Genomic DNA, 23868 nt, shown 5'->3' on the forward strand with positions numbered 1-23868 from the left:
CTCTTGCTAACTTGCACCGGTAGCAATACTACTAGATGCTGCATCATCAACATCGTAGTCGTGTTGGAGGCCTTGCTTGGTATTGCTCTACTTCAATAATGTTTGGGTTAATTACATATAAGTGAGAGTCGCCTTCTTTGCTTCGCAGAAAGAAAGAGAAGGGAAATGGGTTCTGGTTCCTAGCCAGCCAAGAATTGGTTCTGGTTCTGATCAAGTTGTAGATATGATTGACCAAGAAATGTGGGGATCAAATTATTAGTGGTAGACTTTGACTTCCTAATGTGTAATTTTAAAGGAAACAAGCTTCCTTCTAACTTGCCGGTTTAAACAAGCTAGATGGATTTAGATTAAAGAAACATTCAACAAAGCAATTTTCATGACTTATGATAAAAGCTTATAAGAAGGTTACAGCTTACAAGTAACACAAGCTCTCTAGTCTCGAATATGACTCACATAGCAAAACACACAAGATGACTATAGAGAGGATACAAAACACTAACACAGTTTCATTTGTTCTCTTTCATAATGAAACTGCATAGGAAATGCTATATTTATTTATTTATTTCTTTTTTTAAATAATAAGGTTTAGAACTCAGTCAAGCTGGAAGGCTTATCCCCACGTTCATATTATTATTAAGTAAATTTTGTTGCAACTGGAGGGACGTAATATCTATACCCATGGTATAGAAGCATTACAGTTGTCTTCATAAAGTACATCTTGCAAGAATGCAGGAGCCTCAGATGAGATACACTCTTCAGGATATACATGTCGAATTTTAATAAAATAAAAAAGTTTGCATATAGACTTTTTTTTTTTTAAGAGGAAAATAAAGTTACAACACAAAGTCTCTAACAACACAAAAACTAAATTGGTCTAGATTAATCGCCGAGCAAGCTGAAAGAGGAAGCTTGTCTCGCCATATAATCACATCCGAAGATTGATGTCCAAGGGAGGCAATTGCGTCCCCCACAAAATTTGTTTCACGAGGAATATGAGAGAAAGAGATTTCCTCAAACATTCTAGAGATGCCTTGGATGTCACGAATAAGAGAACAAATTTTCCAAGGAGGGTCACTAATCTTGTTAACACAGTCGATCACCAGCTTTGAATCACCCTCCACTAGAAGCTTAGAGTAGTTGAGATGCAGCGCATGGAGGAGACCATCTTTGAGCGCGCTACAATCCGCCACAAGAATAGTAGTGGAGCCAATCTTCCTAGTTCCAGCCACCACAGGGGAGCCAGCATGGTTTCTAATGACGAAACCCGCTGCAGCCATCCTGTCATGCTTCATAGAGACTTTGCTATCATCTAGGATCCTACTAACCTCTGAATTACTCTCACATGCTTTATGTTTTCTAGCTACCTTGTTTTTTATTCTCATTAAGATAATCTCAATGTCATTAGCATGTGTGTTAATTTAATCAATATCTAATTGTACGTATCTCCCTGATTTCGGACAAGATTCGATAGCAAATTGGATCATCAATATGTCATCGGAAGAAAATTGGTTCATCAATATATGGTTTTGATAAGGCTGAAGAGAAAATTATTGAGAACAAATCTCTCAAGGACCATGTGGAACTTGTCCGAAAACAAAAGGGAATTTCCCAGTGTGGGTTCCCTTTTGACAAAAAAAAAAAAAAAAGTATTCCCATTTTAGTGTGGCTCCCTTTTGACAAAGTCACAAAAGGGGAAAAGAAAATTGGTGCGGACTCTCTCATTTATTTATTTATTTATTTTTTAATACCTGATACGCGCTGGTGTAGTTATCTGTGGGATTTGTGGTTCAGTGATTTCAGTCTATTATTTCATCATAGTTTTGGTTCTTACTTCTATTGTTTTAGGAGAAAATATGAATCTAACACAAGAAATTGCGCTCAAGTTCATTTGTTCTTTCACACTACTACACAAAAGGCTTCACACGACACCTCTTAGACGACGTAACACTGTTTTCCGTGGTGTGAATAATTTCTCGTTATTGAGACGACGGTTGTAAAATTTCCGTCTTCTAATATGAATTCAACCAACGGGTGTTTTTCATGCTGGAATTATGTATTGCTTCAGAAGACGTTTATAAATGGAAGTGTGGTGTGAGGTTAAATTATTATAGAGGCGGCAAGTTTCTCACAATTTGGTATTCCTCAGCATGTAGTGGTGATACGACGGTTTGTTTAAAACCATGGTATGAATTCATAGATTTGCAAGTGCAAAACATGTCCACCAACATTCCCTCCAACATTTCCCTCCATTCACCCCTCCAAATCCATTTCCCTCTTACCGGACAACAAGAGGCGGCAAAACTGAAAATTTTAAAGTGGCATTCAGACAACGTATATGTGGAAAAACATGGTCTGATGCCTTGTACATATATGTGAATCAACATTAATGGCCGTGTCCTAGCTAGCTAGACAACTACACTAGCATATATCCATTCAGACCAAATTATTAGAACACTAGATAAAAAGTCTTACCAAAACTAATGCCTTAGCTTAGACCAGCCCACGCCTATACCCCGACACGGCATTCACTCCACAAAACCCCACAAATCGACTCACCCCGACTCTCTCTCTCGAACTCACTCCGACTCTCTCGCTGTCTCTGACTCACTCCACAGCCACCCCGACTCTCTAGTACCCAACTCTCATGGTAGCATTCACTCTCTTTCCAAAACTCCACTGCTACTCTGACAATCTCTTTCCCAATCCCCGACTCTAAAGCCCTTGACCACGAATCCACCGCCTCCGAGATCTCTCTGGTACCCCTCCGATTCTCCCCTAGTCGAGCGAGCTGGGCGCTGGGAATAAAGTCGGCCGCCTAGGCGGGGCTGGGCGGCTCTGGACGGTCGGAGCCTAGGCGCTTTCTCCCTTTCTGGGTTTGAAATCAAGAAGGAACGCCACTCCTCGATCAGTCGATTCTCAGACTCTCAGTCTCTCACCGAGTCTCCGGCCAGCTCTCTAGCTCTCTAGCTCGCCGGTAAATCGAATTTCTCTGGGTTTTTGTCTTTCAATAGAATTTCTGGGTTTCAATCTCACAATTTTTGATTTTCTGGGTTCGATTTTCAGGGCTTTCTGGGTTCGATTTTAGGTTCGATTTCTGGGTTCAAGGCTTAAAGGTCGGTGATTCTTCAACCACGAAGCTTGGTGATTCACTGATTCTTCAAGCTCGATTTCTGGGAATTCTGGGTTCGATTTCTGGGTTCAAGGCTTGAAGCTCGGTTCAACCTCGAAACTTGGTGATTCTTCATGCTTGATTTCTGGGTTCAAAATTCAAACTCGGTGATTGACTGATTATTGAAGCTCGATTTCTGGGTTTTGGATTCTGCAAGCTCGGTGATTTCTGGGTTTTGTGGTGAGTCATTGTCTCAACTCTCAAAGTATCAAACTGTGATTCTGTGAATGTTATAAACTGTGAATGTTATCAAACTGTGAGTCTGTGAATGTTTAGTTGCTGGGTATTGTATTGAACTGTGATGAACTGATGACCATGTTGTTGATGAGCAGTCAGAGCAGATGACTCATGGTTTCTTTTTCTTTTTTAACTTTACCTTTTACTATTACACGAATGCACGATTTCCACTCAAAGGAAAATGGGGCTGAAGGTGTTGATTTCATTGCTGTATCTTTTGTCAAGTCTGCTGAAGTGATCAATCACCTTAAAAGCTATATTGCAGCACGGTCTCGGTAAAGAGTTAACTCTTAAATTCCACACTGGCACACAGCATCACTGTTCCTTTTATTTTGGCAGTTTTCATTATGTCCAAGATGGTAAATTTGTATCTCATGAGATTTCTTTCATCATGTTGGTGCAGCGATATTTCTGTTGTGGCAAAGATAGAGAGTATGGACTCTCTAAAGAACTTGGAAGAGATCATCCTTGCATCAGATGGAGCAATGGAAGCAAGAGGTGACCTAGGTGCTCAGATACCATTGGAACAGGTCCCATCAGCCCAGCAAAAGATTGTTCAAGTATGTCGGCAGCTAAATAAGCCAGTCATTGTTGCTTCTCAACTACTCGAATCTATGATCGAGTATCCTACACCCACTAAAGCTGAAGTGGCTGATGTTTCTGAAGCCGTGAGGCAGCGAGTTGATGCTCTGATGCTTTCTGGTGAGTCAGCTATGGGCCAGTTCCCAGATAAGTCATTAGCTGTTCTCAGAAGTGTCAGTTTGAGGATCGAGAGGTGGTGGAGGGAAGAGAAACGTCATGAACCTATGTTACTCCCAGCTATTGGATCATCATTTTCAGACAGTATATCGGAGGAGCTTTGTATTTCTGCTGCCAAGATGGGTAAGCATTCTTTGATTGATATCTGTTATTAGCTTTGGTAAATATGTTTGTGATTCAGCTGAAGGACTTGTCCAGTTGGTTGGTACTCTTTGTTCTGTGGTATGAAGCTCGCTGAGTTGGTTGCATATATCACATAACATACATGCAGTAGATGTGCATTGAATGTCTCGATAAGAAGTCTTGTTTTCTGCTAGAATGAATTTTGCACCAGATTTTCTAATGAATTGATTTTACAACAACCTTTGTGTAGAAAGATTATGTAACAAATTCAACAAACTAACAAAACCCACACACACATGAAATAAACGTTCAACGCTCGTTTGATTATTCAGAATCATTCATATTTAGTTTGTCCATTTGGTAGCCCTGGTTTATTCCTGAAAATTTTCGTTTTATATAGAGGACGATGCACCAAGCCTGGTTGTCTAGAAGCTGGACTAACATTTACAAATGACATAAAGTTGGACTTTTTCCTCTTTATACATTGTGGCTCCATCTATATTGTACATTTCATTCTTGCAAGTCCTTTCCTCCTCTTTTAGTAATTTTATTTTGTTGTATATACTTGTTCTCTTGATGAGATTATGAGTCCACTACTGCATGTATTCACGAATTGTTGTTACTTGTGTAATTTAATAATGTATATACACTGATGTTCTCCTTTCAATCTTAGTATTACTAATCATGATATTGCATAAAGAAAATTAGTTTACTGTTATGAATAAATTCCTGTGCAATGTTGATTTGTGCCCTTCTTTTGTTTTGTTATTTTGGCTGGTATGAAGTCTTTTTGTGAAGAACACTACAAGTATGTCAATGAATACTCCAATTGGAACACTGCCAATTGTAACCTGATATGTGAAAGAGGTGCACTTTTCTTTCAGGTATCTCATCCCTAAATTTTGGTAGAGCTTTTGCAGATTTGCTCTCTTAAATTATTTTAGTTTCAGCTATTTACGTTATTCCGTAGCATCCCTTGACATGTTCTAATTTGACCATTCTTATGAAACCAACCATTTGTCTGATAAACACTGTTTTTCTTCTTACTCATCAGGAAGAGCTATAATTCACACCTTGTGTACAATGGTGAAATCTTGTTTAGAGGTAAACAAAACTCGAATTTCTTCTCATGCAAGTAATATGTGGTCTTAAAAATCTAGTTTAGACTTAGTTGGATGAGGACTACTTAGCAATACCATATATGTCCAGGATTTTTTTTATCTATTTCATCTTGTTAAGTTTATTTAATTTAACTTTATTTCTACTTGAATATTGTCCAGGTTTACTTTCCTTCTCTTTTGATCTATGTTTGGTATAAATTGTACTTTGTTATTTGACAAACTATTTTCTCTCATTTGGTATAAATTGTACTTTGTTCTGCAGGGAGAAGTGGAAACCTATCTTTAAAAAGCACATTTCTGGCCAAGTTTGTCGTGGTGGTTTTGTTCTAAAAACAATGATGCAGGTTTGAAGGCTGCTTATAAACTGGATAATCATGTGGAAGATGGAGCAGTGATGAAAGCTTTTGAAGTGATAGAGAAAAATTTGTTTAGGTAGAAGTTGTACTGAGGCTAGAAGTTGGTCTTTTTTGGGTTGGCCTTATTTTGTGATCCCTTATTTTGTGGATACATCTCCATTTAGAATGCTATGAGATTATAACAGCTTTCTATTATGATTAAATTACCATTCTTTTGGTCATTTTTGCTTCCAGAATCTGAATTTTGCCATTACAACAATAGTAGGAAAATATGTCATCTGATGAGGTTTTTAGGGTACAATCAAACAAAATTTCTACAATTCAGACGACGGTTTGTATTGATATCATGGTCTCAAATGTCATGGTACAACAGTTTAAGTTATATGTGTCGTGTGAAAGCACACATGCACTGAATTTTTAAGTCATCACACCACATTTTCCTAAAAAGCGTGGTCTGAGTAGAAGTCACACCACGCTGGAATCCTAAAACCGTGGTATGAGTGGAAGTCACACCACGCTGGAATCCTAAAACAGTGGTATGAGTAGAAGTCACACCACGACATATTTCTGTCGACAGCATGTCGGCAGATCTGCCGGTCCATCAGACGACGAAGTCAGCTGCAAACCGTCGACCCAATGATCGGTATACGACGGTTGAAAACCGTCGTCTGACAGCGTTTCATCAGACGACGCCTCGATAGACCACGGAAATGCAAAACGTGAGACGACAGTTTTAAACCGTCGTGTGAAGCCTTTTGTGTAGTAGTGTCAGGTAATAATTAAAAAGGTCATGATTTGGATTGGAGAGATTGGCATCATTGATTAGAGTGGAGCAAAAGAAGTGCATGTGCTTGATACATCCCATAGATGTGTATAGAGAGGGCTTTAATATCTTTTGTTGAACTTGATTTCTCTGCTGTGGGATTTGGAAAATGAAGAGAGCGGAGGTACCATGGAATACTTTATGCAACATTTTGTAGCTGTCTATTGAGATAGCATAATATTGTAGTTGAGGAAAACTTTGTCAGTAGTTTATGTCTTGATGATCAGTAAAGAGATCATCCGTTTTGCGATTTGGAGAACTATGATGATCAATCTCGCTGGAAAAACTGGTAGCAAAAATACCATCTTGGCATAATAAAAAGAAAAAGGTCCGTTTCTTGATTCAGATAAGTTGTTGTGACAAATCTGATAAAAAACTTGATCACACTAACAATCTCTTTTACTGGCACGGTGTCCCCTGAAATCAAATTGTTGGTGTTGGCCAAAATTTAGATAGCAGCGCACTGCTAATTAAATTCTGTGATGAATGCTTGCTGTTGCATGCAGTAGAATAACAATTTGTACTGCTAAGTGGAGAATTACGCCTTTACTCTTTCACAGTTTATTTGCACTTGACCGATGCAAAGCGTGCTCGTCAAAGTGGAAGCAAAGTCGTGCCTACGGCGATCGTCAATTTGTCATCAATCCGGACTTTGTGGTGGGTGGGGCTACATTTTGAATATCCTATGATTCCTATCCATCCATCATCATAATGTAGACAAATCCGCCATCACCTTCGCTTATACTTCACTCTTAAATATTACGTTGTCCATAGTCAACAGCAAAACAGGGGAGATGGCCGAAATCCAAAGCTCACCACATCTGCCATGGACCGTCCGCCTCTTCGTCTCCGCCGCTTCCTTCGCAGCCGACGCCTCTCGCCGCTCAAACTTCACCGTCAACCGTCGCCTCTTTAACTTGTTCGACTACAAACCCTCTCCCTTAACAAAACCTCACAAAAACCTCAAGAGCTCCGACGTCCTCGTCGCCGCCGACCCTTCCCGCAACCTCTGGTTCCGCCTCTACACTCCCACCGCCGCTACCACCAAGCTCCCCATCATCGTCTTCTTCCACGGCGGCGGGTTCGCCTTCATGTCCGCCGCTTCAAAACCCTACGACGACTTCTGTCAACGCCTCGCTCGCGAGATCCCCGCCGTCGTCGTCTCCGTCAACTACCGCCTCGCGCCGGAGCATCGGTATCCGTGCCAGTATGACGACGGTTTCGACGTCCTCAAGTTCATCGACGACAGTCAAAGCAGCTTGTTCGAGGGCGCGAATCTCGCGCAGTGTTTTCTGGCCGGGGACAGCTCCGGCGGGAACATAGCGCACCACGTGGCGATCAGAGCGAGCGGGCACGAGTTTCGGGATCTGAAGGTGGTCGGGATCTTGGCGATTCAGCCGTTTTTCGGCGGAGAGGAGCGGACGGAATCGGAGAAGAGACTGAAGAGCGTGCCGCTGGTGAACGTAGGGCGGACGGACTGGATGTGGAAGGCGTTTTTGCCGGAGGGGTCGGATCGGGACCACCCGGTGGTGAATGTGTTCGGGCCGAACGCGGTGGATATTTCGGGGGTTGATTTTCCGGCGACGATTGTGTTTGTTGGGGGATTTGATCCATTGCAGGATTGGCAGAAGAGGTACTGTGAGGGATTGAAGGAACGCGGGAAACAAGCGGAGCTGGTGGTGTTTCCGAACGCCATTCATACTTTCTATGCTTATCCTGAGTTGGATGACTCTTCTGTGTTTATTAACAAAGTCAGGGATTTCGTGCAATTGCAGTCAGTTAATGTTGCTGAAACAAGACAATGACGTTTGTTGTTTTTCGATTTCCAATTCTGTACCAATTTGTTTGCCAGGATACATGAATTGTAATAAAATAAAATAAAATCGACATTCACAATTTGTAGGGCTGTCAATGGGTCGTGTCCGGTTCCGTCAAGGCATTTGTCGTGTTATGGGAGACAAACCCAAACCCAACCTATTTAATAATCGTGTCAAAAATTTAAACCCAAACTCAACCTGTTTATTAAACGGGTTACCCGTTTTCAACCCGTTTAACCCATTTAATAAATAGGTCGTGTCGTGTTAGATAAAATGACCCATTAACATTGTGACCTATTTAACTAAAAAAATGCATGACTTAATTGAATTCACTAAAAACTCCACAAGACAAAGTGTATAAATAATTATATATAATTCATGAATAATCAAATCCAAGTTGTCCAATCCTAGAATCAAATACTCTGAGCTTCTAATATTACAAGAAAAATATAGCATAATCCATTAATCCATAATTAAATTTGAAGTTTAAAATTGAATGTAGAGCATCGATCAAATCCTAGCTTCCAAAGTCTTCTTCACTTTATTCAAAAAGAAAAGCAAGTGATCACCACCTACAATTGGAAGCAATTCAAAATTAGTAGATTAAACTAGCATCAAACTCATACAAAACGTAATTAGGACACTAAAAGGAAGATCTACTTCCTCACAGTAAAAGAGTAAAGAAACGCTGCACAAGTAATTAACGTCACTTACCAAGAAAAAATGGTCACATGCTAATGAGTTTGGCATTATTTCTCTTAGCTTGGATGAGCAGCAGATGGATATGTTATATACTAATATACCTTTGCAGTTTGCAGAGAATCAATATAGAAGAAAATTTGATGCAGATGACCCGTGAGTGTTAGGGTTTGTGTGTTGATACATGACCCAAACAAGAGAATTTATAGTGTTAACGGTAACCCTAGCATAAAATGAGAAAAAGACTTATTCAACCTTTATATGCATATATTATTATTTTTTTAAATGGGTCGTTTATGCGGTTTATATATATAATATAACCGAACTCATTTAATAAACGGGTTATATGGGTTCACTTCGTGTTGGCGGGTTGACCCGTGACTGACCCGTTTATTAAATGGGTCATGACGGGTTGACCCGCCGCTGACCCGCTTTTTAATCGTGCGGGTTCAACCTGCTTTATTTCGTGCGGGTTTCGAGTCGTGTTGGCGGATCGTGTCAGAATTGACAGCCCTAACAATTTGGGACTAACTAAATATTGCTGCTTCATGGAGCAAAGGATCAATCACACCGGTAGGCATAATTAACCAAATGAAAAATAAGAAGTGCATCAACATGCATGTGTACATTCGAAGACAAGTAGAAATTTTCACAAACAAAAAATGCATTAACCATGTTTCTGGTCACTAGGTCCTGCACCGTCAAGCTTGAGTCGTTTAAATCTTTTTGGATGAGGTTCTTCTTCTTCTTCCAGACTTGCACCAATTGCAGTACTACTAGATGCTGCATCATCATCATAGAGTTGAAGGCCTCGCTTGAGGTTGCTCTGCTTCAATAATGTTTGCCAAAGCTCCTCCACATCTTCCTCATATACCACACGTACCCCACACTTCTTCACTTGCACAATTTCCTCACCCATTTGCCCCTGCACATAGTGGGGTATAAATGAGAATTCAAGCTGATGGTAAATATCCCGACTCTCAAGTATACAGGGATATTTATCACGGTGCACATAGAAGAACCAAATGTGATCCGACACAGGTTGACCCCACTTTTCCCCAAACACTTGACCATAGCCACTCAAGAGTTTTCCATCGGCCGTCAACATGCAATCAATGAACCACTCAACCAAAGAGGGTTTGAGGAGTCTAAAAACAACACAGGTTGCGAATCCCATCAACTTATTCCTAGACCAACCTGGATGCAGCTCTACAGTTATTGAAGACCCCACACTTTGGTGATTGTACCACTCTGGAATTTCATTTCCAGGAGCAACAAAGTCAAATCTAACTTCTTCAGAATATGCTTCAGGTTCAGGTTTAGGTCCATGTAAAAAACCACAATGTAGAGACTTCAGGTAGCTTGTTAGCAATGGAAGTGCTATACTCTTACAGCTTTCATTCTCCACCATTTTAAAACAGTTAACAAATCTTCCTTGTAGCACCGAATTGCATTGTCCTCTTTGATTGGCCAATGTATCTAATGAAATGCAGTTGCTAGCTAGTACCCATACATGAAATGGAAGCTCTGATAATGTCTGAAGCTTGCGACACCAATTCAAGCAAAGATGTTTAAGACTAGAGAGTTGGCCAATGCTCTCGGGTAGTCTAACAAATTGATTTTTGCTCAAATCTAAATATTTTAACAAGAACAAGCATCCAAAATCACTGGGGATTTCAGAAAGATTGCAGTCACTTAGATTCAGTTGGGTTAATGAAGGCAAACCAGACAAACTAGCCAATGACAATCCTGCCGGAATGTGACTTCTTTTTTGAAATAACTGAAAAGGGTTAAACATCATATTCCATAATTTAGGTGACCGTAATTTACATCCACCAAGGGATAATTCTTTGAGGTTTTTCAAAAGACCAATAAAGGAGGGCACTTCTCTTATGCCACTTCCACTCACATCAAGCTTCTCCAAACAGGCAACAAGACCCAACTCATCTGGCAATTTATCAAGCTTTGAGCAACCAGAAAGATTGAGATCTTTGAGAGATTTTAAGCCACCTACACTGCCTGGAAGACACACAAGAAGTTTGCAATCTCTCAAGGACATGGAAACAAGTCCTTCAAGCATGCCAATAGAGCAAGGTAGTTCTTGTATAGAAATTCCACTCGCATCAACCTCGACCAAACTTTCCAAATGACCCATGTCATTTGGTAGTTTCTTAAGCTTTGAGCAACCAGAAAGATTAAGAACTTTGAGAGATTTTAAGCCACGTACACTGCTAGCAAAATGCACTAGATTCTTGCAATCTTTCAAGTTCAGCACAGTAAGTTTTTCAAGCACTTCAATTCCTGGGTCAACCTCATACAATCTTGTACAACCTTCAAGAAACAGAAGCTCAAGATATGGCATACCTTTAAAGTTTGGGGTGTTGACAAGATTCAAAGAGTTGCTGAGTTTAACAGTTTTCAAATTGTATAAAGGCTGTCAAGTAAAAGCATAAGAAAATTAGCTTTTATATTCATTGACTGCCACTGTAAGTAGTGAAATATTATGCAAGTAATCACTTGATACCTCTATTCCCAACGGAAAATGTTCAATGCAACTATGGCACATGTTCAGTTCTAGTAGCTTCTCAGGGTTGAAGTCCCATGGGAGAGATTTCGAGGGATACTCGGTCCAGTTAAGAATCCGCAAACTATTAGGAAGACATTCAAGCCCATTCAGTAGGTTCCCATTCTTAATGACAAGGTATCTCAATCTGTTCATCATCGAAAAGGATTTAGCATTCACCCTCACCTTTATTCCAAGCTCAGTTGAGTCCAGAACAATGCCTTCTATTGCTTCTGTTCCCTATTAAACATCACCAATATAAAATATTAGGGCTAAGAACTTGAGAATATTAGACTACCTTTTCACTAAAATTGTCTTATACTAAATCTCTTACAGTATTTTTGGTCAGGACATGTTTGACGTCTTCAGGAAGCCATAACCTACTGTGCCTGCCTGGCTCATCAGTAGATTCCCGGCGGACAATTTCCCGACCCATATCTTGGAGCAAATCGTGCATCTGTAGTCTTCCATATGAAACAGTCAAGAGAGATCTTTCAATAAGGACTTTTATTCCAATAATCGCAGAAACATCGCAACTGATCAGGATTTCTATTACTCGATCTTGGTTCTCTCCACAAAAAAAGCATGAAATATCTAGGAATATTTTCTTCTCTTCATCATCTAGACCATCATAACTTGTTTTAAGTATGTCAAAAATTTCCAAGTTACAAACTCTTCCTAGTTTTCTCAATGCACTGTTCCATTCATTCAGATCTCTTCCATGCAAAAACGAGCCCAGTACTTCAAGAGCTAAAGGGAGACCTTTGGCATAATTTATGAAAGATTTAGACAAATCAAGAAAATCTTCTTCAGGGTAACCTTTTTTGAATGCTTTCTGGCTGAAAAGCTGAAGAGAATCCTCATCATTAAATTCCTCAACCTTCAATCTTCTCTCCACTCCATGTTCGATCAATAAATGCTCATTTCTAGTTGTGATGAGAACTCTACTCCGTGAACCAAACCACTCTTCATTTCCTGCCAAATATTTCAAATGGCTTGAATGGGTCACATCATCGAGAATGAGAAGAACTCTTTTGTGGCCTAACAACCTCCTTATTATGGTGGCTCCTTCATGAAGGTCTGATATGTCATCCTTTTTTGTCCAAATCCCAGAGAGAAGTTGCTTTTGTAGTTTAAGTAGACCATTTTTCTCAACGGAGTCTCTAACATTGGTAAGAAGGAAACTAAATTCAAATTGACGAGAGATTCTCTCATACACCGCTCTTACCATAGTTGTCTTACCAATCCCGCCCATTCCCCATATCCCAATGAAGCGGACGTCATCCACCCCTGCACCTAAAAGCGAATTGAGTGGCTGCAATCTTGAGTAAATTCCAACTAGATTTTCTGCATAAATGAATGACGTAGGTTGCAGTTTTGTCCATATAACTTCAACAATATCTCTAATGAGCTTTGATTCATACCTACAACACAGAATAGACAAAACTCATCAGGTAATTGATATGAAGTTTTAGTTTATGAAAATGCATCTGCATTAAATAACTTTTTTGATATTCTTGTAATGGCATTTAAAAAGCCTCAGAAGCTCAAATATTGGTTATCTGCCTATATTATTTGTGAATAACATAATGAAGACTGCAAAAATTAACTATTTGTAAATTGATGCAATGGAAAGAGACAAAAAGAAAAGAGTATGTGTATACCATTCCTTTGAATTCCAACCAGAGAAACCCGCGACTTCATTTAAAGCAGATCTCCATCTTTGCACCTTCTCTTTATCATCCTTAAACCTTTCTTCATGATCAATGAAAGCTTCTTTAAAACTCCCTGTTTGCTTTCGTACAACAGAGGGATCAACGTCATAGAAAATTGGCAGCACCGTTTCTCTTGATTTCATGCATTCAAGAATTCTTACAAGTTCATCCAAGCACCACGTTGACGATGCATAATTTTGTGAGAGAACAATGAGAGCAAATCTCGATTCTTCAATCGCAGCAAAAAGTGCTGGAGAAATAGCTTCCCCTTTGTGAAGTTCAGGATCATCCCTGAAAGTAGTGATTCCTTGATGATCCAATGCAGTGTATAGATGGTCTGTAAAACCCTTTCGAGTATCCTCGCCTCTAAAACTCAAAAAGACATCATATTTCCACCGAGGAGGTGAAGAGCTCTCTGTGCTCATTTCCAATTGAACCTACTGTCCTGTTGCATAGAAAACAGAAATAATGATGGATTTCTTTGTAAATCCACTATATATGAACGTTCATTCTAATAAACGAATCCAGTATGAAGCGACAAACATTAGTTGCTTTGCTTTTTCGGGGGAGACTAATTCTATCATAAGAAATTTTGAATAGAAATTCATCATCAATGGGCATTAAAGCCTCTTTTACAACAAATCATCAGGCAGAAATACTAGGAAAAAAAAATAAACGCCAAATATTATACTGAAACGAATAGTAGACATATAGCAAAACAACGTAAATAAGGAGAAATTAATGAAGCTTTAACCTGAGTTTGGGGTCAATTTGAAGTTGCGGTTCAGTCTTCAAATATGGGAATCACGTAGCAGGCTAGCAGCAGTACTTGAACAGAAACTATAACAAGATCGAGAAGCAAGCAAGGACGAGACTGAGATCGACAAGTGTAGATTTAGTGAGATTAGAGAGAGACTAGCTGAAAGAAATGGGTGAGGATAGATCTAGATGGTGAAGACTTTAGCAGATCTAGATGGTGAAGACTATAGCAGGAGGAGACTCCGGTCTTCAGACTTTACCAGTCAGTCAATGCGATCCCAGTCAGCTGGGGCCCACCGCATTTGTTTTGTTGTTGCAAGCAGGCTCGAACAGTCGAACCCGTGTCAATCGCTCACATCACCTTTTGACAAAAGGAAGATAAAAGAACTAAAGTGCTTCCTTTTCCAGTCAAAAGGTGTATACTAGGCCTGGCATCTGAGCCCGTGACCCGTAAACCCGCCCGAAACCCGCACGGTAAAAGCCCGCACGAACCCGTCCATTTATTAAATTCGTGTTAAAAAAGCCCGCACGCAAAAAGCCCGCAAATTAACGGGCCTTGCGTGCTAAACCCACCAGAACCCGTGGAACCCGTTTACTTCAAACCTACTTCGAGTTTCGACCCTTTCCGTCATTCACCAAAACGCAACTCTCTCTCTGGAACTCAACCCACTCTGAGCACAGCAACCTCCCATTCACTTCCGTCACCCAAATCCCAACTCTCTCTCTCTCTCTCTATATCTCTCATCTCTCTCTGCGCGCCCAATTTGTCAAGGTATTGCATGGATCTGTCTTTTGCTTTGGGTTTTCTTTGATTCCTTGCAGTCTTTGTATCTGTGTAAATAGTGATCTGGGTTTGCTTCAATTTCTAGATTTGGTAATATGAACAGACTGAAAATTTCTGATCGTTTTTTGGTTCTGGGTTTTCCGATCATGTTTGAGCTTTCTGGGTGACTTTGGGAACTGAAAAGGCAGAGGAATTTTGGAGTTTTGTTTTGTTGAATTGGGGATTGGTTTTTGATTTGAAGTTGGTTTTATTTGTGCTTGAGTGATTAACTTCAAGCTGGTTTTGTATGCAAACTGTTGGTGTTTAGATAATGATGCCCTGATTGCATAGCTTGGGTTGTTTTGTAACATGAGTAATGTGTTTATTACTGATGCTCATTATTGAACTTTAGGAAGTACCTCTGGCAAAATCAGCTCTGGTTAGAGTTTCGGGATCAGGTTTTACTTCTTTGACCTATGTTATCTTAGATTCCATTGTGTTTACTAGGGAACTTCAAACATGATTAGTTCTTGTATTCAGTAGCTTCCTGTTTAATTGTCCCACTGATTTTGCGTCGAAATTTACTGCTTAAGGTTGTACAATTCATGTTTTGCTATCCAGTTACACTCAGAAAATTGGATAAACTTTTATGAAGATATTAGTGATCTGAAATGCTTTGGTATTGGTTTTCTGTGTGATTCCCTTCCACTTGACGGCATGTTACTGTCATGGAAATTTTGGACTCATGTAATGACTAATGAGATCGACACTATAAAATGGAATTAACTTCCAACCATGAATAATCGATCAAAGAGGAAAGTTTGGTTAGCTGGTCTTGGAATGGTAGATGTATAATTGAACTTTTAAGCTTTTTTCTTTTTCTGCTATCTTTTACAGGGTTTGATTTTGTTTGATAAGATCCCTGGAAGTTGTTTCATCACCATTGTTGGGTAAACTATGTCTCGTTCGGTTGAATTTGAATAAAAAGTACTTTACGTATTTGCTGAAAGTGTAATATAAATGGCCAAGCACAATCTTTTCAATAAACCGGTGATAAGTGATTGTGTATTGTTTTGAATTCATGAACGACCTACGGTTTTCTTTGGAATGATTGCCATAATGGCATAATGTGAATGGATAGCTTAACCAACCAACATGACCAAATTGGTTCGAGTTCAAGTATGAAGACAGAATTGAGCAAGTATTTGGATGAAGTAAGGCTAGAAAGAAAGTAAGAGTTGGATGTACTTTCTTGGTGGAAAATGGAGCAAATTCGATATCCTATTCTTTTTCATCTAGCTCGTGATGTGCTCACAATTCCCATTTCTACCGTTGCATCTGAATCGGCCTTTAGCATTGGCGGGAGAGTTTTAGATTAATACCGCAGCTCACTGTTGCCTGACACAGTTCAAGCTCTGCTTTGTACTCGAGATTGGATTTTTGGTAACAAAGGTAAGCTCAAAACAACTTGGTTCTATTCTCACTTTATCAATCTTTATGTTATTCTAATATTTTTCTTTTTTGTTTGTTTATATTTTAGAAAAAGAGCGCGCTGAATTGAAGGATCTTACTGAAGACGTATTTGATTTGACATTGCAAGATAGATCTGGAGAAGGAGAAAGCCGCAATTAAGATGACTTAGACGTATTTTATTTAGTACATTAAAAATGTATTTTATTTAGTACATTAAATATGTATTTCGAACCTATTGAAATATTTAATTATATCTACTAGCTTAGCTCAACCAACATATGTATATATTAATTGATCTGAATATATTTCTCTAACAGTTGATCAAAAAATGAATCAAAAATTACATAAGTCTTAACGGATTTTTTTTTTAAAAAAATTTAATTAAAAAAAAAATAAAATTTGTTAACGGGTTCTTAACGGGTTCCAACGGAAAACCCGCAAACCCATCGGGTTAAGCCCGCGAAACCCGTTAACTTAACGGGTTTTTACCTGGTCGGCCCGTTAAAAACCCGGCCCGTTAAAAACCCGACCCGTACCCGCACTATACCCGCCCGTTGCCAGGCCTAGTGTATACTAGTGGGGTTGCCTTTAAAAAAAGGAAAAGAGAATGTGCGGATTCCCTCATGTTCCTCGCTCTTCATGTTCTTTCCAAGAGCCATTACTGTTGAGAATGAGAAATCGTTGCACTTAATGCAACCTTGCAAAAGAGTTTGGGTTTTTCCGTTTATTGCCCATTGATTTATGCTCATTATTTTATGGGTTATTATCACAAATGGTACCTGAACTTATCCTCTATTTTATCAATGGTACCTGAACTTCAATTTTGATCACAACCAGTACCTGAATTTTTCGATTTCATGTTAAATGGTACCTAAGGCCACCTTCGATCACTATTCCGGCCAAAAAAGCCAAATCTAAAAGAACAAAAAACAAAAAAACAAGTTCAAGGCAAGTCTATTACCAAAAAATCATCACTATATATGATCGCAACCCTCGAAATTATCAAAAATCATCACTATGATCGCCTCCCATGCCGTTTTTAGTCAAAATAGTGATCGGAGGTGGCTCTAGGTACCATTTAAAATGAAATCGAAAAGTTCGGGTACTGGTTGTGATCAAAATTGAAGTTCAGGTACCATCGATAAAATAGAGGATAAGTTCAGGTACCATTTGTGATAATAACCCTTATTTTATTTATAGTTTTTGTTAATTTATGCTGTTTAGTTTTGTTGCGCTTTTTGCGAGTAATAAGTCCCTACACAGGTGTAGGGCTAGTCGGGCCCTGTGCCTGGGTGTGCACTCAAAGTGTCTTGTCTGCTCTAGGTAGGCAGCGAGTTTCTTGCTTAGTCAAATTGTCGTTATCGCCTAGTGGTAGGGTGAAGCTAAGTGTCGTCGGAATTATCCTCCGGCGGCAACATAATAGGAAAGTTGTGCGTATGGTAATTATGCTATGTTGTAATCGGGTTACATATCGAATTATCTTTCCATTATGTCACCGCTATGTCAAAACAAATAGAGTCGCCAGTAGAGCGCTTTTTGCTAGTTGGTACATAGTTGAATACAGTTTTTTGGTAGAGACTCATGATAGTATTTCAGGACGTTCTCTATGTGCTTATTGTAATCAGGAGTTTAGGCTCAATGTCCCCCTCCTTGTATTCGACAATTTCATTAATTAAGGATTGAGGGCAGCCGCACCAGTCCTTTATTCAAAAAATAAATAAAGCGGCTTAGTCCACAAGCGAATGGGCACTGCCTATCAGCCATGGCAGTGGGAGTGCGGAGGCCAAACCAGAGAAACTGCTGCTATGTTTGGAAGAGGCAACATTAGGCAACATCTTTAAAGCTTAAAAGCTCAACTGAGAACTACCCTGAGCAGTCAGTTTGGAGTATGGGTGATTCCAAACTGGATGAGCTGGGAAAGGTTCAGCAGATTTTCTCTATTCTCTAATATTTTTCTTCTGTCATAACTAATGATCATCCTTCAATTAATTTTTATTTTTATTCTATTGACTTGCATATACATTTATTTGTTATCCTTGCCTCCTATTCATCATCCTTCTGCTCCAATCCTGTTCTTATCATTCACACATTTTCTCCTCAAACCTCATTTAGAAACAAAAATAACAACATTACCAGACAAAACATAAACTACAGTATTTTCCTCTCTCAATACTTCAATAGACAACTACAAAATGTTGCATAAAGGACACCATGGTACCCTCCATTCTCTTCATTTTCCCAATCCCACCAGTTGAGAAATCAAGTTAAACAAAAGATATTAAGCCCTCTCTATACACATCTATGGGATGTATCAAGCACATGCACTTCACTCCTCCACGCTAATCATGATGCCAATCTCTCCAATTCAAACCATGACCTTGTTAATTATTACCTGAAAGAAAAAAAAGAACTTAAGCGCAATTTCTTGTGTTAGATTCATAATTTCTCCTAAAACAATAAAAGTAAGAACCAAAACTATGATGAAATAATAGACTGAAATCACTGAACCACAAATCCCATAGATAAAAGTACTTGAGCGCAATTTCTTGTGTTAGATTCATAGTTTCTCCTAAAACAATAAAAGTAAGAACCAAAACTATGATGAAATAATAGACTGAAGTCACTGAACCACAAATCCCATAGATAACTACACAAGAGCGTATCAGGTATTTTTGCCAGTCCACAGATGCCAGCAAAACAATAAAGACAAGGGGAAAGAGAGGTTCCAATAATTTTTATTTTTTGGACAATGCAAATCCAATAATTTTAAGGGAGCCACTAATAACATTTTTGTTTCGTACTACGGAAAAAAAGGAGATGAGTGAAAAAGGGGTGGGGGAGAGGATGAGAGTACATAAAATTAAAAACAAAAAACCATTTGAACTTTGTTCTTATTTCTAAAAAAGTCGTGTCTCCCTTTTTCTTCCTCTCCAAAAATCATAAACATAAACCAAACAGGTTCTTAGAATTGATAAGCAACAATTTCTCCACATGCTAAAGAACAATTTTTCCCAGCTTGCCTCTCATTCATTACCATCAAGAAGATATACTAACCTTTCTCAACCTCTCATCTCCTGGTTTTGTCAAGAACCTCAATGTATCTCTTTGGGATCCCATATTGTTCAATCAAGTGTTTTGCCAGATTCTCAATCACTCCACCTTGAACCAGAACCTCCAGCCCCTTCTTACCTAAAGGAAAAACATAAGTGTATCATCAGTAACTCTCGGAAGGAATCCTCATAATGTGACAATAAATATTATCCCCAGACAATCAAATCGACTAAAGCGCATTTGGAGTATGGGTAAAAGGTTGTTATATGTGTATTTATACAAGTATATATGTAAACCATAATTCAATATTAAAAAATAAGTAAATAAAATAAACAAAAAATATACAAACAATCACTTCCATGTCTCATTGAAAAAAATATAAATAAAGGCAGAATCTACACTAAAATTTTCACAAATGTTAACCGGTCTAATAAAATACTACAGTCCACATAATGAGTCAAGAGAGAAAAGATACTCTCCAATAAAAACTAATTCAGTGTGCATATTTGTGCCACACACCTGGTAGTTCTGCCACCGTTGTACTGCAAGCGAACTTCTTTTGTAGCTCTGATGCCAAAGCTTCAGGATCCACTAAAAATGTTTCCAGTCCTGATAACTTAGTCATTTTCTTATTACCTTGCCGCCTTTCTGTCATTATCTGGACCGTTTTCAAACCACCTTTACGAACAACCGAGTCATTTCCCCTTGTCACAATGTGATGGGCTTGCATCCGGTTCACAAATGCTGCTCCTAAGTCTCTTTTATGAATTTCTGTAGGGTACGTTGAACCTTTCTTTATGGCCCCCTTGAACAGTGCATCACACAATATGGCATCCAAAATCACAATGGATTTATCTGTCGGCTTAACCAGGTTTTCCTTTTCAACATATTTAAACACAATGTCAGTGGCATCCGAAGCACTGTAAAGCTCGCCTGTGTCAGCACCTACAGAAGCAAATACTGGATTCACATGTACACTTGGTTTATAGATCTCAGCCACTTCAAGGATTTTGACCGACCGACTTTCACTGACAGCAGGAACACTAGTTTGAACAGCTTCTTCAACTTGTCGTTTCTCTGGCTTGAAAGATGAGTAATCTGGATGGCTGCGGTCAATAGAAAGTAATACAGACTCCTTCTTATATTTATCTTCCTTCACTCTAATCTGCAGAGATGTTTGGGTGCCAACATTATGAAAACCACTAGCAAAGACATTATGGATTTAAATCACAGGAAGCTTAATTCAACCAGTCTCTGTCAGTCTCTACTCTGGCTATAAACCTCACCCCCTTTTAGAATGTATCAGAGAGTTAAGCTGAGATATGAAAGAGACTCAAAAGTCTTCACAAGTTACTACTACCAAATACACTAAACTGAAGAAAGTTTAAACAGTGGTCTTCTATTGTATAGATCATAATTAACAAGACTCGGAAGTCTTCACAAGTTACCACTACCAAATACACTAAACTGAAGAAAGTTTAAACAGTAGTTGTGTATGGATCATTATTAAACTAAACTGACAAAGTTTGCCCATGTCTAAAAGTTTAAACAAACCACGTATACACCATGACTATCAAATACAATGAAGAATCACCAAAAAGAAAAAATACTGCTGAATAATTAGGTAAAGGTTATTGACTATACAACTGGTTATTTAGAACAAAAGATTCTATTGGTTTTTTACTCGTATGTATTAACTTCAGAAAGCTCATAGAAATCTGGCATAAAATACTTTTACAAACATGTACAAAGGGAGAATTTGAGTGAAGGTAAAACCAATAATGCCTTTCCTGATGCTCAAAATCATTTGAACAATTTTGTGTATACATCTCAAATACTATAACCCAATTCTCCGTGAGCCCTGAATATAATAGAGATTTATACTATAACTTGATCAGTAATTGGTAGAAATATAAAAGAAAAATAAAATTTTCAAATATTGTCAAGAATACAAAGCAACAAAACCATGCATTAATACATAAAGGTGCTGACCGCTGACAACACCATAAGGATGTGCAGAATGTGTTCAGAATCAAAACTACAAAAATACCAATATAGATAACCCTCAAAATGACTAGGTCAAAACTAAAAAAGTGGTCACTTATGAGAAAGAGGAAAATGAAAGCATAACGCACCAATCCTGTAGAACATTTAGCTTGTAACCACTTTGATAATTTCTTGTGTGATGATTTCTTGATGTCTAGTGTGATGCCTGAAGGCCTACAAGGTAAAACATAGTTTGACCTGCAGAACCACAAAACAAATCATGAGTTCTTATAAATGAAGTATATGCACAGGGAGGGTAGAGAGAGATCATGCAAAGTTTCACAAAGATTATATCTTTACCATACCATAGAGTGCTTCCGGGCATGGGTAGGTCTTTGTCTTTCACAGTTGTATGCAATGCTTGCAAAAGGCATTTTTCCAAAAGCATGTCCACATCCTCGGCAGAAAGAGGATGTTGAACCTCCCCAGTCGACTGATTAGCAGAATCATCGTCTGTTAGCTTCAGATCACCTACATTTGCAGTTACTTCCTCAGCAATCTCATTCCTAACATCAATCGGTGCAACCGAAGCAGAACTTGGTTCAGACTGCACATCAGCAACATCAACATGTTGCCCCATTTCCTTATCATCAATGCCATTCAGTTGATCATGTGATCCATCATTTGCACCATTATATGAATAAGAAATTTGAGCTGATGACAAGGTAGGATCCTCAAAAACAGCATCTTCTAAGAAACCTGCATTTGGCACATAAGGGCCCTCAACTGATTCCCTGAAAAAGAAATATTCCACAACAATGTTAACCAACAGAAGTTTTCTATGTGCCAATCATATGATTCATATCTCTATGTCAATTCCCACAGATACTTGCCAAAGTAAGTCACCATAATAGTGAGCAATTTTTAAGGCTTTTCCCCGCAACCCAGCTTTTAATGCTTCACTGCAGCTCATAGTAGTAGTTCCCACCTGTAAAGATATTGACCAGTAAGAAGATTATGACCTAACTTTAGTTACATAAATAGATGAACCAACGGTTGTCTCAAAACATAGCATATACTATTCGCACAGAAGCTTACAGCAATGGGAGCTGGATTTCCTGGAACTTTAACCGCCCATGCTTCCCCAGCCATAAACGATGGTAAACCTTCAGCAGGTATGCTGATACCGGGAAACATCAAATCTGCCCCTCCAATAACATATCGAGAAACCTCGCCCCCTTTCAGCATGAAAGAAGGCAAGAGATCAGGGACCTTCCAGAGGGCATAAACTGAAACGGAAGACAATCAACCAAACAAAGATGTGAATAACCTGCCGATATGCTAGCAGAGCTTTTTCATATTTTCATTGACCCAAAGCAGGAAGTGAGATTAATGCCTATCTTATATTGACCTCTTTACGGTCAAGCTAAGACCAACTTCATTGAAAATAACTAACTAGCAAAGTGTGGCAGACCACATACTAGAAAAAAAAAATGTAAGACATGCAAGAACAAATAAGAACAAGAGAACGGAAAACAAGGACATGATACCTGTGGGAAAAATTTCTTTGCCACGGCCGTCAATATCAAAAAACATAGGAAAGCCTCCCTCTATGCCATACACAAGGACTCGATTTTGATACTTTGAAACCTTTATCTCCACCTAGAGATTAATTCAATACAAAATATACAGTAGTGAGTAACTAACATAAATGATGCCCAGTTCCAACCATTCCAAAATAAATAAATCCTATCCCAAAATTTGTCCAACTTATTTCTTCTGTATTTTGGTGCAACCTGATTGAAATTGACACTATCTAGTTGGAAAATAGTACAAGAATTATTCCAATGACAAGCATACAAAACGGAGAATCATCGAGGATAAAGAAGTGTGGTAAAAACCCAAGTAACAGTGTAAACTCCGGTCTACCTTAAATTGGCAGCAAACTAATCGCAAGTTAAAGATCATGAAATTTGGCAAGAGATGAATATCACACATATACGGTTTCCTGGAATGAAACCCAGAATCAGAGTGAAACCATTCGCAGCTGGGGAAATGCAAAAAAGCAAGGGCATAACCAATTAAGCATAATGATTCAGAAGGAAAAAGTGGTAAGAGAGGTACCTTGGGAGGGAGTAAAGCATCGATATCGGCGTCGGAAGCCCTGGGAAATCTTTCCTTGACGGTTCTCTTGAGCTTCTTCCTGTCAGCCCCTGACAATCTCTGGTGCGACCGCGCTTCCACTCCCTTCTTGAACATCTCTCTCTCTCTCTCTCTCTTCACTCCGGCGCTGTTGCTATACAGAGAAGAGAAGCTTCTGGTTCTGGTTGTGGGTGCTGAGACAAAAAAATATTATGACGGTGGGTGGGCCTTCATGTTCATGTTGGGCTGGCGAAAATGGGCCGAAGAAATATTGGGCCGGGTAGCATTGGGTTTGTTTTGTTCAGGGAGATT

General features: G+C 39.0%; 6 protein-coding genes and 1 long non-coding RNA gene across 10 annotated transcripts; 3 read left to right on the top strand and 4 right to left on the bottom strand.

Annotated features, from left to right (window-relative positions):
• Window positions 1-833: 833 nt before the first annotated feature.
• On the bottom strand, window positions 834-1277 carry LOC112170673. Its single transcript, XM_024308002.1, has one exon. It carries the CDS (start codon window positions 1275-1277, stop codon window positions 834-836), a length of 444 nt encoding a protein of 147 aa, XP_024163770.1.
• A 2285-nt stretch (window positions 1278-3562) lies between these two features.
• Window positions 3563-4576, top strand: LOC112170675 (pyruvate kinase isozyme A, chloroplastic-like). The gene is made up of 2 exons (XM_024308003.2): window positions 3563-3681; window positions 3810-4576. Exons 1-2 carry the CDS (start codon window positions 3563-3565, stop codon window positions 4318-4320), a joined length of 630 nt encoding a protein of 209 aa, XP_024163771.1. The 3' UTR covers window positions 4321-4576.
• Window positions 4577-7323: 2747 nt separating this feature from the next.
• Window positions 7324-8486, top strand: LOC112172469 (probable carboxylesterase 18). Its single transcript, XM_024309826.2, has one exon. The coding sequence runs from the start codon at window positions 7383-7385 to the stop codon at window positions 8391-8393; it is 1011 nt and encodes a 336-aa protein (XP_024165594.1). The 5' UTR covers window positions 7324-7382; the 3' UTR covers window positions 8394-8486.
• A 1285-nt stretch (window positions 8487-9771) lies between these two features.
• On the bottom strand, window positions 9772-13006 carry LOC112170676 (disease resistance protein RUN1). Its single transcript, XM_024308004.2, has 3 exons — window positions 12002-13006; window positions 11629-11907; window positions 9772-11538 (listed from the first exon to the last, which is right to left on the bottom strand). The coding sequence occupies exons 1-3, from the start codon at window positions 12920-12922 to the stop codon at window positions 9772-9774; spliced, it is 2967 nt and encodes a 988-aa protein (XP_024163772.1). The 5' UTR covers window positions 12923-13006.
• Window positions 13007-13276: 270 nt separating this feature from the next.
• Window positions 13277-14183, bottom strand: LOC112170677 (TMV resistance protein N-like). The gene is made up of 2 exons (XM_040508385.1): window positions 14137-14183; window positions 13277-13830 (listed from the first exon to the last, which is right to left on the bottom strand). Exon 2 carries the CDS (start codon window positions 13805-13807, stop codon window positions 13277-13279), a length of 531 nt encoding a protein of 176 aa, XP_040364319.1. The 5' UTR covers window positions 13808-13830; window positions 14137-14183.
• A 549-nt stretch (window positions 14184-14732) lies between these two features.
• LOC112172471 lies at window positions 14733-16654 on the top strand. Of its 2 annotated transcripts, XR_005801446.1 has the most exons (4): window positions 14734-14913; window positions 15317-15362; window positions 15802-16356; window positions 16445-16654. It is a non-coding gene; the product is annotated as an uncharacterized LOC112172471 (long non-coding RNA). The 2 variants fall into 2 exon arrangements; XR_005801445.1 differs by having other exon boundaries at window positions 14733-14913; window positions 15317-16356.
• Window positions 16655-18484: 1830 nt separating this feature from the next.
• On the bottom strand, window positions 18485-23732 carry LOC112172468 (eukaryotic translation initiation factor 2D). Of its 3 annotated transcripts, none has more exons than XM_024309824.2 (9): window positions 23539-23732; window positions 22965-23076; window positions 22513-22703; window positions 22308-22402; window positions 21780-22208; window positions 21564-21672; window positions 19948-20593; window positions 19432-19566; window positions 18485-18769 (listed from the first exon to the last, which is right to left on the bottom strand). In XM_024309824.2, exons 1-8 carry the CDS (start codon window positions 23671-23673, stop codon window positions 19445-19447), a joined length of 1839 nt encoding a protein of 612 aa, XP_024165592.1. In that variant the 5' UTR covers window positions 23674-23732; the 3' UTR covers window positions 18485-18769; window positions 19432-19444. The 3 variants fall into 3 exon arrangements, with proteins under 3 accessions (XP_024165592.1, XP_040364039.1, XP_024165593.1); XM_040508105.1 differs by lacking the exon at window positions 18485-18769 and adding an exon at window positions 23344-23422 and having other exon boundaries at window positions 23539-23697; XM_024309825.2 differs by lacking the exons at window positions 18485-18769; window positions 22965-23076 and having other exon boundaries at window positions 23539-23677.
• Between the last annotated feature and the right edge of the window lie 136 nt (window positions 23733-23868).

This window comes from Rosa chinensis, chromosome 6, assembly GCF_002994745.2.
Source record: "Rosa chinensis cultivar Old Blush chromosome 6, RchiOBHm-V2, whole genome shotgun sequence".
In the NCBI taxonomy this organism is placed as follows: Eukaryota; Viridiplantae; Streptophyta; class Magnoliopsida; order Rosales; family Rosaceae; genus Rosa; species Rosa chinensis.

Coding starts and splice junctions, on each gene's coding strand:
- LOC112170673 (XM_024308002.1), bottom strand. CDS start 1,277: ATGGCTGCAGCGGGTTTCGTCATTAGAAACCATGCTGGCTCCCCTGTG.
- LOC112170675 (XM_024308003.2), top strand. CDS start 3,563: ATGCACGATTTCCACTCAAAGGAAAATGGGGCTGAAGGTGTTGATTTC. Junction 3,682..3,809: donor TATATTGCAGCACGGTCTCG/GTAAAGAGTTAA, acceptor ATGTTGGTGCAG/CGATATTTCTGTTGTGGCAA.
- LOC112172469 (XM_024309826.2), top strand. CDS start 7,383: ATGGCCGAAATCCAAAGCTCACCACATCTGCCATGGACCGTCCGCCTC.
- LOC112170676 (XM_024308004.2), bottom strand. CDS start 12,922: ATGGGCGGGATTGGTAAGACAACTATGGTAAGAGCGGTGTATGAGAGA. Junction 11,908..12,001: donor ATGTCCTGACCAAAAATACT/GTAAGAGATTTA, acceptor GATGTTTAATAG/GGAACAGAAGCAATAGAAGG. Junction 11,539..11,628: donor ATTTTCCGTTGGGAATAGAG/GTATCAAGTGAT, acceptor TTTACTTGACAG/CCTTTATACAATTTGAAAAC.
- LOC112170677 (XM_040508385.1), bottom strand. CDS start 13,807: ATGAGCACAGAGAGCTCTTCACCTCCTCGGTGGAAATATGATGTCTTT.
- LOC112172468 (XM_024309824.2), bottom strand. CDS start 23,673: ATGTTCAAGAAGGGAGTGGAAGCGCGGTCGCACCAGAGATTGTCAGGG. Junction 21,673..21,779: donor ATGCCCGGAAGCACTCTATG/GTATGGTAAAGA, acceptor GTGGTTCTGCAG/GTCAAACTATGTTTTACCTT. Junction 20,594..21,563: donor CTAAATGTTCTACAGGATTG/GTGCGTTATGCT, acceptor ACATCTCTGCAG/ATTAGAGTGAAGGAAGATAA.